The sequence below is a fragment of the Equus przewalskii genome, chromosome 16 (assembly GCF_037783145.1).
Source record: "Equus przewalskii isolate Varuska chromosome 16, EquPr2, whole genome shotgun sequence".
NCBI lineage: Eukaryota > Metazoa > Chordata > Mammalia > Perissodactyla > Equidae > Equus > Equus przewalskii.
Window position 1 is genome coordinate 13,144,263 of NC_091846.1, and position 15,914 is coordinate 13,160,176.

Genomic DNA, 15,914 nt, shown 5'->3' on the forward strand with positions numbered 1-15,914 from the left:
GGTCACGTTAAAGTCAGTCTAGTGTTTTTCTTATTCAGCCACCATTATGTCTTTGTCTCCATCTACATTGTTTATGTTGTCTTTAATCATATTTAAGGTTTTTTTCCTCTCTTTATACAGGCAACTCAAATTTCCTAAACTTTCCTGTATAAATTCTGGGATTTATGTATGCTTAAGTAGGCTCTACTTCCACCCTAAAATATTTTTAAAAAAATTCTTGACTACCTCTCCTAATATTTTTATAATAAATATTAGCATTTGTTCCATGTGGATTTTTTATGTGAGCATAAGTATATAACTTCATTTTTCTCAAAATGAATAATAAGGTATTCCAACATCATTTTTCAGAAATCCACTCATTTCCCTCTTAAATGCCACATTGATCACATGCATGGGTCTATGTTTGGACTTCCATGGTTGTTTCATTATCATTTGTCTGCTCCTACATTATTACCACATTGCTTTTTGCACTATAGTGTTTTTCAATATCTGATAGTATTCTTTTGAGTTTCTTTCAAAAGTTTCATGGCAAACCTTGGGAATTTTATCTTCCAGTTGAAAATGATCTTCCGGATGAATCCAATTTGGTACAATGATCACCTTGTAAAACATCGTTTAAAATCCTGAAGGGGTTTTGATTGTAATTAAGTTGAATTTATGGATTATTTTGGAGACAATTAACATTTACAATCTGGGGACATTTCGTAGAGAAACATGCTGTTCTCATTATTTATTTGGGTCCTCTTTTAAGTCCTTCAGAACAGTTTTACAGATTCCTTCAGTGAAGAAATTCTGTGTCATCTTAAATGTATTTTCTCACTCTGACACCATAAAACAAAACTTATCTATCATCTTCTACACGCCACCTTGGGCAAATGAATCTCTTTGTGCCATAGTTTCCTTATCTGTTAAAAGAGGATTGTTGTGAGGAATAAATGAGTTAGCATATGTGACGCACTTAAAACAGTCCCTGTGCTGCCATTATTGTGTCTCCTTTCAAAGCCCCATCATCCTGAGTGGGTCCTGTGTGTTCTGACTACATCAAACCACGGCCTTCCCACAAAGGAATACGTGCCTGGACCTTTGCACACATCATTCCAAAGGTTTCTGAAAAATGTCGCTTCTAGACTTTCAACTTCCATAATACAAGGGAGAGCTTACTAAGGTAGGATTCTACTGACAATTTCAGAGAAATGAGAAAGATTTCTCATGTAATCATAGAAATACGCAAAGAATTATTTTGGAAGTGCTCTCTAGTTGGTTACTTGTGCTTGGTACCACACTGTTTTTTTTTGTTTTAGATGTTCCACATAATCCATAAGCCAGACAAGTTAAGTTAAAAAAACTTTTAAAGGCGGGGGGGACTTTGCAAGAGATGAGTTCCCTGAAAATCAGTGAATTTTTATGTACAACCATTAAAGTATGTCTTTTGAGCCAGCTGTGCAAACACATGACATTCATTTCATATTTAACAACTGAACTTTATACCATATTATATTATTTTTCTTCATGTGCATTCAATATCACCGCTTTTACACAAATAACAGAGACGCCAGTTAATCACCAAAAAAAGAAGGCCAAGCCTAAACTGCTTTGGATTGCTACATTTCTTTCCTAACAGTTTTATTATCAGAACCAAAAGACTTAGTAGACTCTTCACCTGTTAAAACATATTTTTCTCGGAAATATTAAATGCTCGTAGTATCAGAAGTCCCTTACAGAGGTCTTAAATAAATGGGTATACATATGATACATGAAAAGTCTTCCTATATAGTCTTCATTCCCCCTTTCTCTTTAAAAACCAGAGTTTTGTACAAAAAGTTTCAGAAACTTCTAGGCTGGGCATAGGGAGGTGACGCTTACTCTTCCACAGTGGCCATTGGGTGGGTAGAGAGTGAAAAGATGGCAAAAAGGAAAACCTACCTCTATTTCCTTATGTCTTTCTCTTTTCTCTCTCTCTCATTCTCTCTTTCTTCACTGAAATAAGGGAATACATCTAATTATAGAACACGATGAGTCCTCCTTCATCTAAATATCAATGTAATGGCTTAAGGCAGACATTGCCAAGGTGTCTCAAACCACTGAATCTGAGAGCCCTGGGATCATTTTTGTAGGCATATTTTAACTTCCAAGAGTTCAACACATACTACATAACTAACGGAGCTAAGCAATGAAAAAAGACAGCCTCAGTCTCTGGAGAACATCTTTAGAAGAACATGGTAACTAGGGTACTAGGTCACTGCAAAGCTACTTCTGAAAGTAAGTAAAGTAGACAAAGGAGAAAATAGCCCATGTAATATTAATGCATATTGCACTCCAGAAAGAAATGTGCTCCAATTGCAGTGCCTCCGTGACCTGCTGCCCTAATTTATACGCCCTTGGATTTTCGCGCTCCCAACCATCGCCATTGGTTTCTGCCCTTCTCTGACGTGTTTGTTTCTCAAAATTGTTGACTTCACCTTTTTCAGAAAGTAGAATCAACAAGATATATTGGAGTAAAAAACAAAACAAAGTTGAGTCAATGGGGGAGAAACTGCTCCACTGTAGTTGAGGGAAGACTGCAAATGCCTGACATCGCACTGGGGAGGAAAAAAGCACTTGCCTCGAGTTCTTCAGTGTGGGTTTGTCAAGGGCTCAGGGAGCTCTGAGTCCCCACCCTGACCCAAGGCAGCAGATGCTTTCACTACTCACTAGGAGTACGGCCTTTGAGGATTCCCAGAGAGCAGAACGGGTGACGAGAAGAGCTCAGAGAAGAGCACGAGGTCCTTCCACCCCAACAGGAATTCCAGAGCCCAGGCACAGTATGCAAATGCTTGGTGTATTTACCTTTATGCAAAATTAAGCATATTTGTCAAACTGAAAAGTCATTATTGACTTAACTATTGTGAAAAGCTAAGCACCAAATTATGAAAGATGATTTAAAGTAAAAATATAGCAGACAAGGCCCCAAAACACCTTATACTGTACCATGTGATCATGTAACAGGCCCCAAAAACCCAAGCCAGGACATATGCTGCCCCAGAAAACTGACAAGGCTCTGGAAAGTAGCACTTGCCAAGAAAAAAATGTTCCACTGAAATTGTTATTCAACTTATGGTAGCATATCCCATTTCCTTTCAGCCTCTGTAATTTCTTTGTCATTTGGTTTCTAAATGAGCACAGCTGGTCAGACATTTACAACTGTTTTATTCAGTTGTAAACCATCAGCTGGAGCATAATGATAAAGGTCACGTGTCCACCTCCAAGTGTTCTCCAGTATGACCAGGTCCTAGAGGAACCTCCTGCTGAAGGAGGCTTCCCTGATGGAACAGGGAACCATGGTCTGTTAGGGAGAGAGAGCACATCCTAAGACAGAGCTCTTCCTTGTGGAAGCTAACCTGGTTTAGGTTTATTTATGTTTCCATGTAAATATGGTCATAAAACGTAATCCATGCAATTTTAGATTAAGTTTATCTTCTAATTTACGGGAAAAGTAAATGTCACATAATTTGCATCTCCCTTGCTCAAAGATGTCATTATTTATTACTCCTTGCCTTTCCTTTTTAGTTAAACTAATCAAGATGAACTTAAAAGCAACGATGCCTACAAGAACAGGCACTCGACGAATAGTTGACTGATGGAAAGAAATAAGAGATCCAGAGAAACTATATGCATGATGAAAAACATTGATTAAAACAATATAGTGAGTCTGGTGTTTTAGTTTCCTTAACAAGCAAATGCACCCATAAAATCAATTTTTACTTTATTGTATAGAAAATGTGGGTAAATATAAAGCAGTTGAAAATAAGGATGTATATGATTACAGATAGAGAAACAGAGAGAAATTGAAAGGTTAGCAAAAGAAACAGGAAAGGATAAAGAGAAGTGGGCAATGTATGACCTAGGAAGCTCTAAAGAGCAGAGGGAGGTACGGCCGCGAGGAGGGCTGAAGCAGATAGTAGCTTTCCGGTTCATCACTTCCTCTCTTTCAAGGTTCCATTTTCATTCTGGAAAGGTTTTTTGGGTGAGGTGAGCTTTTAAGTGAAGGATTTGGAGAAAATGGTGAGGCTGGCTGCCAGAACAGAATCTCAGTCTGGAGCAGCAGGGCACAGGCGCGCTAAAAAGAAATGAAGGAGGGCAGAGGGAGCTGGGTGGGCTGGGCTGGAAGGAGGCAGGCAAGGAGACGCGCTGTGGCAGTTCATATGCAGCCGCCTCAGGGGATGGCAAGCTTAGTAATAACCGCGTCACAACACAATTCAACACTGAGAGAGAAAGATGCTGTGAGGAATTTAAATCAAATAAAAATAAAGACCATCAAAGTGTAGAGAGAATAAGTGTATTAAAACAAGAAAGCTACCCTACCTCTATCTCCTGCATTACATTGTCATTAAACTTCCTTGCTCTAAATTCTAAAGATATTCTGACCGAGGGACTACTTGCAACCTTCGTATTTCCAGAAATACCACAGATGATGCAAAGTTTCCCATCAGGAACTAGAAATTTTTATCTTCCTGTCATCCTTCAGGAAGTGATAAAAATAATCATAGCTTGTTTTACTGAATACTTCCTATTTGGCAGTCACTGTCTTGGGCACTTCACACATGAACTCATGCTCTCCTCAGAACACCTCTATGCTAATTAATTTATTATCCCCATTTTTGGCTGATGAAAATGAGGTACAGAGTAGTTAAGTAGCTCTCCCAGAGTCAAGCGACTAGTAAGCAAGAAAGCCTGGATGCAAACCCAGATAACCCAGCTCCCGAGTCCATGTTCATGACCAATACATGTGCCTGTCTCCCAAGATACGAGCGCCAACACTGAATAAGACCTTGGACAATTTTGCAGTGACTTCCAAGGACCCCGTTGTCATAGACAGACGGGACACATGAGTGCAAATTGAGTGGTTTCCACTTCTATGAGGGGAGTGATGTGGAGACAGGTGCTCACGTGCTTGTGCCTTGGAACTCCGGGGAAGCTGGCTCACTTGCCATTCATATTTGATTCATTCATGAGAACATTATCCTAGTCCTAATTTTTAGAGAAATTGTTATTGCTGTTTCACGTCTCTCCCCAGAGTTTGGCACCTAGTAGGTTCTTTATAACTCCTAGTTTGCTCTCAGATTTAATTTTGAAATGATAGGACCGTCTCTTACAGATGCATAAGATGGCTAACCAAGTACCCAGTGTTTATAGAATCTTGTCTCTATAGGTTAGACCTTAAACTTATCTGAATTTTCTAATTACTGCCATTTTTTTTCCCTGAAGCATGATAATAGGTTTCTGGATTTGCCATTTTGTAACATATGTTTCCCTGTGTTTGTCCTTTCGTGAGCACTATGATCCATTGCTGATTTACAAGGTCAAATTCACCTCATGGTAATGACAGTAGAAGGGACGGAGGTTAGGAAGTGGAAGAGAGGAAGAGTAGTAGGATTTGTGCTAACTGAAAATATATATATATATATACATATTCTGAATAGAGAAATGATATCTGAGCAAATGGCTTATAAAAGACTCTAATCTTTCATGAGAGGGAAAAATGCTGATGCTGATAGGAATGCATTTTCTTTTAATAATTTGTTAGAGGTCTTCTCGTTGATGGCAGTATTCACTGCTTAACGCTTTGTGATTCTCTGGCCCTCCATCCATCCTTGTTTTGATAATTTCTGAGCACAATGTGGCATCTTCTTTCTTGGTTCCAATAAACTGCAGTGCTTGCTGCTCATCCTACTTAACAAGAGTTCTTATCCTTTGATAAAAATGAATATCTCAGTGTAATAGGCAGTCTAAGCCCCTAAAGATATCTTAGGTTGAGGCAAGAGAAACTTACAAATGAGGCAATAAAAAATAAATTACACAACATTAAATTTACTAAGTAAGCAAGATGATAGAGTCCGAAAACCAAAGGTGCTGAGTGAGCAAGCTTGCACCTCATTCAGCGCTGAGCTCGGATGTGCCCCGCATGCTAATTCCACCGTGTGTAAGATGCATTACGGAGACGGCATTTGTTATTGGCATTAGTTATTCAGTTTGCACGACATTTTTCATTACTAGCCTTCTCTTTTCCAAAACCTATAACTCAGTGGTAAAAATTTATATCTTCCGTTATTTTTATAGGGCCAAATTTGGCATACAAATTCTAGTGCTTAAAGCGGAATGTTATTTCAGGAGAAAATTGGGCTGCATTTGAATAAACTCTATTAAATATTACAGAAGGTTACTAGCTTTACCATTAAATCTAAGGATGAGAAAAACAGTTGATACCATGGAGAATAATATTTTTATTTCTGTGTGCACCGTACAAACAGACTTGCAACCATATAAAAATACTGATCTGGCAAGTTGGGAGCCCCCAGAAGGTTCAATTCCCTTTTGGATGCTCAATGGGAAGGTATTTATGGGAAAGAGGAATCTAGAAAAAAGGCTTACAATATAGCCTTCATGTTTTAAGGAAAGCCAGGAGACATGTAAATGTGAACAGTCCCCAAGTGAAAACAGAGGTGAGATGGATCCCATCACTTGGTTGGTACCTAAAGATGCAGGGCCAGGTGCAGGTGTGCTCACGTGCTTCCAGTGGACAAACCTGTGTGTGGGGTGACCTTTCCCTTGTGAGCCGAGGTCTACGATGTCATCATCAGACAACAGGTCATTGGCCCAGGACAACATTTCTCAACATTTTAAAACTCAAGCCCACTTTTGATACCCTGGATAATCTTGTCATTGCCCTGACTCTAATTTTCTCCCACAATGCTCTAGGTTGAGTCATATTAAAATGGAAATATAATGGCCACCACAAGACAACACATGACTTGTCAATTCTTTACTTCTTATTCATTAGTAATTAATTAATTAGTAATTAAATATATTAGATCTTCCTCTAAAAGCAAGTTTTAATTAGAGGGAAAGGAATTCCCTTTCACTGATGAAGCATTGATTTAAGTACTGTATTAGAGGTTTGTTCAGTGTTGATGACATAGAACGGAGTGATTGATTGTGCTTTGGAGGGAAATAAGGGACTAGAGGAGAATAAGAATAAAGCGTTATCGGAGAAGCTTTGAGAGGAAGGCACGCTTTAGCTAGGCTTACAAGGAAGCATACGAGTTTACTAAGAAATTAATTCGCACTCTGAGTGGCATAATGGTTTTTCCTGGATGTCCCCTGAGAGTCTCCAACCGAGCTGACTACCTGGAACCACACATTGACCCACATCCAACCTGCTCTCCTTGATTTCCCCATGTTGATTTTTGGTGTCATTAATCAACCATATCAGGTCTTGAAACGGAAAGTTGGCTTTGATTCCTGTTGCTCCTTTACGCCTCACATCACAAAATCTCCAGGAGGAATTCATTTTACTCAAGAAATGTCAATTTGATCCATTCCCTCATCTTCTCCATGCCAGGTCCATGTTAACTTTCTCTTGGAGAAGTTACACCACATTCTTTACTGCAAGTCTCTTCTTAGCAAGGAACAGGTAACATATCCTTAGCCCCCAGCTGCACTGAACTGTGCTTCAGGCCTGCCCTGCACTGATCACGCCCCTGCCTTTGCTCCTGTGTTCTGCTGTAGGGTGTACGTGTGCTTGTGCATGTGTGCACGTGCACACACCCACACGCGACCTGGAAATTCCTCCCCTTTGCTTTAATTCAGTACCCCTCAGTGGAAAACTCATATTCATCACTCCAATCTACCTGAAATGTTACCTCTATAATTTTTCCTACTTCTCCTACTTACATCTTCAATAGAACACAGTACAATGAATTGTAACAAGTTATTTGAACAAGCTGAACAGAGTAGGATACAAGCAGAAAGCAACTTGATTTTTTGTCCTTAACGCCTTTTTAACATGAGCTTTTGAATACAGTTTTTTCCCTTTATTCTTCTGTATAGTCTTGGGGAGATCCTGTAGCTTTTCCACTCATTCTCAAGTTTTAACAAATGGTGTATGCTTGTAGAAACTGAAAGTCTAGACAAATCAACTATCAGTAATTGATTCTGTCATTCAACACAAAGCTTAACCCTTCTTATCATTCAGGCCACATGGGGGCTTCAAATTCTACCAAGTGCACGGGTGGTTGGTTTCTTCTCTCTTCTTTGCTCCTCTTTCTCTCTCACTTAGTAACTACTTATTTAGGCTACTGCTTGTTTGGGGGTGGAGAGCACAGGGGAGTGAGAGTGACAGTAGTGAATTCAGCGGAAAGTTCTAGTGTCACATGGCTAATGCGGTTGTATTCTGGAGTTAAGGCCAACTGTGTATGTCTGATGACCAAACGTTGGTTCTTTCTTTGGTGGGGATTTGGTGGGGTCTTCAGAGAGCCACCCTGTCCTTCCTCTGCCACCGAGACCATCTTACTTTCATTCCCTGAACAAGCTAAGCTTCTTCCAGCTGGCCATAAATGACTCCCTTCACCCCTGGCTTATGCCCATCCCCCCAGCAGGATCGTCCTCCAATCCTCACCTTGCCCCTCAGATGATCAACTGGGTGGATGATTTTTAAAACAAACTTTTAATTTTAGAATAGTTTTAGATTTATGGAAAAGTTGTAAAGACAGTACAGAGAGTTCCCCTATACTCTATATCTAGTTTCCCAAAATTGTTAACCTCTTACATTAGTATGGGACATTTGACACAACTAATGTGCCAACATCTAAACTTCATTATTAAGTAAAGTCTACTTTATTCAGATTTTCTTATTTTTTTACTCAATATCCTTTTACTGTTTCAGGATCCTATCTAGGACACCACATTGCATTTATTCATTATGTCTCCTCAGGCCTCTTCTAGCTGTGAGGGTTTCTCAGACTTTTCTTGGTTTTGATGAGCTTGACAGTTTTGAGGACTGTTGGTCAGCTATATTGTAGAATCTCTTTAATTGAGATTTGTCTGATGTTCTTTCACGATTACACTGGGGTTACGGGCTTCGGGGGAAGAAGACCACAGAGGTAAAGTGGCATTGTCATCATACGGTATCAAGGGTACATGCTCTCATCATGACTTATCACGGTGGATGTTGACCTTGATCACCTGACTGAGGTTGTGTTTGTCAGGTTTCTCTCCTCGAGAGTGACTCTATGTTTCTCCCTTTCCACCCTGTGCTCCTTAGAAGGAAGTCACTATGTGCAGTCCACACTGAGGGAGGGGGAGTTATGCTCCACCACTTTGAGGAAAGTAGCTACAGAGATTATTTGGAATTCTTCTGCATGGGAGATTTGTCTATTCTCATCCATTTGTTTATTTATTCAATCATTTGTTTATATCAGTATGGACCTGTGGATAATCATTTTATATTTTGGGTTATGAATCTGACAGAATCTTCTTTAAGACAACTCCAGGCTAGTGGTTTTTTGATAGTCCATTAGACCTAGGGAAAAACTCACCCATCTTTGCCCCAGCAAGCCACGGAAGTGTAGGCCATTCCCAATACTGCCTGTGTCTTTGCTTGCACCTCTCTAGCCGGCCTTGTGCTTTTAAATTTTTCAGCTGTGTATCAGGGAACCAGTTCCTACACCCCCCAAATTCCAGGAGACACCTATCACATGGATTTCTTGAAAGCCCCTCCACTTGACCAAGGTATTCTGATGGTTATCTCTAGAGTAGCCCTTACCACGGGGCTCTCGGATCCATTTCCCAGCCTAAACTTAAACAGCCTTGAAGGGATTAGTGAGCTAAGCGTTATGAAGGCAGCTTTACACACACGTAGCCTCTTCTGCATAGCTGATCTGTCACTTGTTCTCCAAATTTGAGGGCATTGCTCCCCAAACTGTAGGAATAGTTGTATTTAGTATCCTGTTATACTGTCACAGTTCAATGCTTCTCAAAGTGGGGCCCTGGACCAGCAGCATCAGCATCATCCAGGAATTTGTTGGAAATGCAAATTCTCAGGCCCCACCCCAGAGCTCCTGGATCAGAGACTCTGGGGCTGGGGCCCAGCAGTCTGTGTTTTAATAAGTCCCACGCCTGATTCTGATGCAAGCTGGAGTCTGAGGACCACTGCAGTTAGTAGCTTGTGTCCCCCACCACCCCACTTGACTATAAGCTCTTTTAGAGCCGTCAATCAGCCTAGCACATAACTTGACACAGGGTGGGAGCTCAAACAATGAGCTGCAATTTTATTCTGTATTATTCCCTGCTGTTGGAATGGCACCGTGTTATTTTCTACGGGCAGTATTAGCTCCTTGCTGTTGTTGGGCCCTGGGAGCTTCCTCATCCCTTATGAGTTCCTCTCAATTCTGCCCACACCTTTTATTAAAATCTCTTTAGTTAAAACTTTTTGAGTGTGCCATCTGTTTCCTGTCAGAATCCTGATGGATACAATGCCCTAAGGGTATATTGTTTCCTAAAGGACCACGAAAGGAATGCTTATTCCAAAGAAAGAAACTACTAATGCTGTACTTTTAGGCTTTGGTTATTCGATGGTGAAGAACCTCCCAACACTATTCTAAAGAAATAGCTGACTTTATTGTCTATGTTCTGTGTGCCAAACTTCGCTAAGGCCATTATACATTATTTAATTCTCACAATAAAAATCATGAAGTTTTATTATTTCATCTTTATGCAGGAGTCAATTCTCACAGCAGTTGCGACTTTCATCAGATTACAAAGCTAGAAGCTGGGAGCACCAGGACCGGAGCAACTGTCTGATGACAAAATCAGTGTCCTTAAGCCTCCTGTAGGCCCTAGGCATTGTCCCTTTGTGCAGGTCACACTGCAAATACGACATAGGAATAGGGTTGTGGTCAGGCCAGTTGAGGGGCAGAGGAAGAAACACGGGAGAGACCTGGAATGCAGCTTCTGCTTTGTGGAGAAGAACAGAGAACTTAACAGGGGGCCTGATGGTGCCACAGGGAAAGATGGGGTGAGGAGAGAGTTAAGAAGTCAAGGTTAAGGGCATGAATATCACAAGAAGTGTGTGTTTTCAAGGATTAGGTTGTAAAAACAGAAGGAAATGGTACAGTATTGGTAGATGGAGAAAGAGGACATAAATTGACGATATTGCAACTAAATGTCAACAAAAGGACAGTTAAGGGAGACAAATACAAGGATGGTACAGGTTAGTGTTTGGAGAGTGAGTGAGATTAAGCTAATTTGTCAACTCTCCTTGCTAGGGGCAGAGGGTGGCCATCACTGGAATATGGCATGACAGTATGTCCAGGGAAGCAACGACAGACAGGGGCATGAACCATTATTGTGCCAGCTAATGACGCTTCTCCTGAGTACAAATGCTAACCCCCCAAATGGGCACGGTGGATCTCAACTCGAAGTCTACACTGAGCACAGCAAGACATTGCCTTCCACAAACAGATCAATAAGAGTCTGCCTGGAAAAGCACCTCTTAGGGCGTGGTTCGTACAGTGGTAAATAAATAAATGCCTTTTGAGTGAGTGGGAATGTGACTTGTAGCTGGATTGGAAAGTCTGCTTCCTGATCACAGGAGACTGAAACAGTGACGCTTCCTCCGCTTCATGCTGACTCTGTGCTACAGGCCGGGCAGGCCGTGGTAAATAACCCTCATGGAGCTTACACTGTAGCAGGAGGGTCGGACAATGTAGAAGGAAACTTCCAAACCATGGTAAGTGCCATAAGAGAAATAAACAAGATAGGATGGAGAATAATATGGTGGTCAAAGGCCTTGAGGATGAAACATTTGAGCTTAAAGGATTACAAAAACAAAAACAAAAAACACCATTCAAAATATATGAGCATGGCTTTTCAGGTGCAGAGTGCAGGCAGGGGAAAAGCCTCGAGGCGGGGATGCTCTCAGTACCTTCAAGTGTGTGTGCCAGGTGCAGAGCGTATGAGGGGAGCCGGCAGAAGATGAAGTGAGAAAGAAGGATCAATTTGAAACCACGCCTGAGCTTGAAGAGCCTTGGCTCTCCCAGCGCCACCATTCTATGATTCCATCCAACCTGTGGGTCTCTGTAAAAAAAAGATAAAGGTGGATGCACTTCACTTTCTGTGCTGGAAATCAGGTCCTGGTCCTGGCAGGCTGTCCAGGGAGCCCTCACTTGGCAGGTACAGGCTCCCTTGCCTTTATAAATGGGCAGCCTGTAGTCAAGAATTTCCAAATGTGATTAAAATGAAACTGCCGTTGAAATCAGGTTTGGCTGCCTGTCTCTCTGGTACTCAGAAAGAAGAGCCCTCGTGGACCTGGCAGGCCAACTTAGTGACATCGTTTGGAATAGATTTAGGAAGGGCTGCCAGGTAGACAGGAGATTTCAATAACCGTGCCACCAAATTAGTAATTAAAGGAACTGCGTCCTGGGGATGCACCATGAAAAACCCTGTGACCTCTCGATAGTTGAAGTCATTTAGATAAAGGAGCTCCAGAAACAGTGCTTCCCAGTAGAAAGCACATACTTTGTGACTCACTCCATATGATCACAATCCCTGGAGACAGACCAAACACTGTTCATTGAAATCAGAAAACGATAACTCCCAATAGTTCTTTTGGCCATGTCTGCTCTTGGACAGTTCAAAAGGGGGAAAGATTGGCCCAAAACGTCCTATATCAGCAGACAAGTACAGATAAAATACATTTTCCTGGATGGTTTCAGCCTGAATCCAAGGCTAGCAGACCAAATCTCGACAATTTCCTCTCAGTGGTTAGTTGCACCATGGAAGAGATGGTTCCAGAATGATAAACAAAGGTGATGCTTTAAGTAAATGGACTGTACCTGCTGGTGAGAGTCTGCCAACCCACAGCCACCACGGCAGCCGCACGCTCCCTCCGTGGCTTGTTTTAATTGAAACTGATGGAGCTGTGGAGCTAACTGGGTTTTGCATAAATCATCGTCGGTAACACACTTTCAAGGGTAATCACAACATTAGTATACCAAGCAGGAAGTGAAATAATTAAAATTTAGCACAGTGCAGTATTGAAGTTTCCAAAATTAATCTAAAGCACCTTTCCTCAGTACAAATGAGCAATCACTGCAGTCCATAGAAAGGGACATTCAAAGAAATACTACGTTATATACACCATCTGCAACAAAAAATTTCCGCTTTTCGTCCTACAGTGCAAATCATCTGCTTATATTTTCATTCCTTTTTCTTTCTTCTCTGGTGGGGCTGGGTTGTTTTTTAAAATTTGTTTTACCTGCCTTTAAGCTAAATATGTGGCATAAAGCCATGCAAAATAGAAATCCTATAAGTCTGTGAGTGTTGGCAAGAAAAATTGTTCCCATATGGCCGTTAGGCAGACAATTCCAGTGCAGAGAGTGAATGTGGATATGTACAATGGGGAGAAACCTGTGGTGATGAGCATCTCATTTCAATATATCTGCATAGAAGGTAATAAAATATCCAGGCTGGAGGCCTGCAGTGCGTCACAGGGCTAAGATATTCAGTGGCACTAAATGGCTCACTTGCCCTGATGAGGTGAGTATCTTTAACACTTGGTGTCTTACAAAAGATAATAAGCAAAAATAAGTTCTTTGGTGTGATACACAATCTCACATGCAGACAGCTTGAGAACAGCGATGTTTTGCAGAGGACCATACCCCAGTGTCCTAAGACCTAGAACACCTTGACCTAGAAGCACAAAATAGCTATTGTGGAAATTCCTTTCACCAAAACATTGAGAAGAGGCTCCCTCCAATGGACAAGATCCCTGGTACCCAGACAGCATCTCAGATAAAAGCCAACCCTCCCCTGAACTGTAAAGCAGGTAAAGTCAGCCTTTCGTGCCTCCTGACTCACCTGGGGTTGTTTCCTTCCTCCTCAGTATCACTTCTTCTATAGGCAGTTAGAGATCTCCAAGGCTCTAGAGAGAAAAGGAAACAATGAGTTCCCATTTCCCTTGTAAGAATTACTTGAACAGGTCATTTCACGCAGACTTCGTTAATGAGAGGGACCCCTAAGAAGCATGTCCAAAGGCGGTGTTTCAGTCACTAGGGAAGAGGAGTTAGCGAGAGACAGGGTAGTGCCCCCAGTGTCTCTTACAGCACGTTATTCAAATCATACTTTCCCCTGCTGCTTCTATGTAAAGCCAAACGTAAAGCCAATTCTTAGAACTTATCATTTGAAGCAGACACTGCCATTTCATACATTGAAAAATCCTCTATTGGGTTTGGCTACCCTCAAGTGATGGGATACGTGAGAATAAAGACAGAGTAAGGAGAGCTGTCAAAGTCAGGTTTCTGAGGATCACCTGCTGCAGAGAACTCCCAGCAAACCATAACCAGAAAAACTGCTTCATCTGGAAAATGGTAAAAGCCCCCATCAAATTATCTTATGCATTTTTGAACGAAATTTTTCTCTTGCATATTCTAAGTGCAACTCCTCCTGTTACTAGCAGAGAGCCCGAATGTGAACAAGCCCCACTGAAATTCCACAGGCACAATCTAAGCACAAGCTGGTGCCAGTGTCCTTGATCAAAGCTCAGTATCTTTAAATATCTTTGCAAGGCTTACTTGGTATATATCCAAAAGCTTTTGCTACTATTAGATATCCTGTCTCAACTGCCTGGAATTTTCAGGAAGAAGAAAAATTTAGGGAATACAGGCGCCTTCTATTCACATCAAGTCAGGATATGTTGATTGAATGCCCATGAAGGAGGAAAAACGGAGAGAGGAAAGAGGAAGAGGAAAAGAAACAAAAGCTCAAGCAGAAGGAAGAGGAGAAGGAGGAGGTGAAAGGGGCCGAGGGAGAGGGAGCCGGAGAATAGGAAGAACAAGGAATCAGAGTGAAACTCTATTCAGCTTCACCGAGCTGCATTACTGTGAATGTCCTCTCCGCCACCCTTGGACGCTTCTTTAGCACCACCCACCCTCCAATCCTGGGGAGATACTCCCTAGACACACTCACTAATGCTAAGGAGAAGCCACAGTATTTCTAAAACTTTCACCATTTGGTTCCAAAGTAGCCAACTATCAGAGTAGTTTTAACCAAGGATCTAGTTACTTCCTTTCCAGGAAATGTACAAAATGTCCTATTTATAAATTACTGTGATGATACAGCGAGAGACATTTTGCTTCCAGATTTTATTTTGGTTTTGATCATGTTGAATTTTGATAACTTTGTCATCAAGCATAGTTAAGAAAATAATGTAATTATGGAGTACATAGTACAGGTGAAATGTAATTATTTGGACTCCCAGGAAATGAGCTCTTACAAGCAAAGTAGCAACTTGAAGGAAGATCAGGAAACCATGCGTCATCCTCCCCTGATTTAGTGTGATGCCATCTGTCCTGGGCTGAATCCAAGCAAGCGACCAGCCAGCCAGGAGGCTAAATGCAGGAACAATGGGTTGCAACCCCAAGAACATCTGGTCCCTTGTGTAGCCAAGGTAATTCCATAAATGGTTAGAGCACATGGGCCTTCAGAGAAAATCTAAAAAGTCAAAAGTTTAATACTTTCTCCTGCCAGCTGAACTTCCCTACTTTGGCTCTCTCTCACAAGAAAATATAAGGCTTGGCCTATAATAAAATAGTTTCTATAGACCGTTTGTGTCCCCCGAAAATTCATGTGTTGAAACCTAATCCCCACTGTGATCGTGTTTAGAGGTGGGGCTTTTGGGAGGTGATTAGGTCAGAAGAACAGAGGCCTTGTGAATGAGTGGTTAAGTTCACGTGCTTCACTTCAGTGGCCCAGGGTTTTGCCAGTTCGGATCCTGGACGCGGACATGGTACCGCTCATCAGGCCACACTGAGGTGGCACATGGCACAACCAGAAGGACCACAACTAGAATATATAACTATGTACTGGGGGTCTTTGGGGACAAGAAGAAGAAAAAAAAGAAGATTGGCAACAGATGTGAGCTCAGGTGCCAATATTAAAAAAAAGAGAGAGAGAGACCCTAGAGAGCTCCATTGCCCCTCCCTCCATGTGAGGACACAGCCATGTGAGAACCAGGAAGCAGGTGCTCACCAGACACCATATCTGCCGGCACCTTGACTTTGGACCTCCCAGCCTCCACAACTGTGAGAAACAAACATTTA

The 15,914-nt window shown here is 41.6% G+C and overlaps 1 protein-coding gene across 1 annotated transcript in view; it reads right to left on the reverse strand.

Moving 5' to 3' along the window:
* LOC139076425 (uncharacterized) overlaps positions 1 to 15,914 on the reverse strand; it is a 536,857-nt gene that overhangs the window by 12,304 nt on the left and 508,639 nt on the right. The window contains exons 5-6 of the mRNA XM_070578757.1: positions 13,675 to 13,738; positions 11,741 to 11,892 (exon numbers count right to left, since the gene is read on the reverse strand). Of these exons, the coding sequence (XP_070434858.1) occupies positions 11,741 to 11,892; positions 13,675 to 13,738 (216 nt within the window). The remainder of the gene's footprint in view (positions 1 to 11,740; positions 11,893 to 13,674; positions 13,739 to 15,914) is intronic.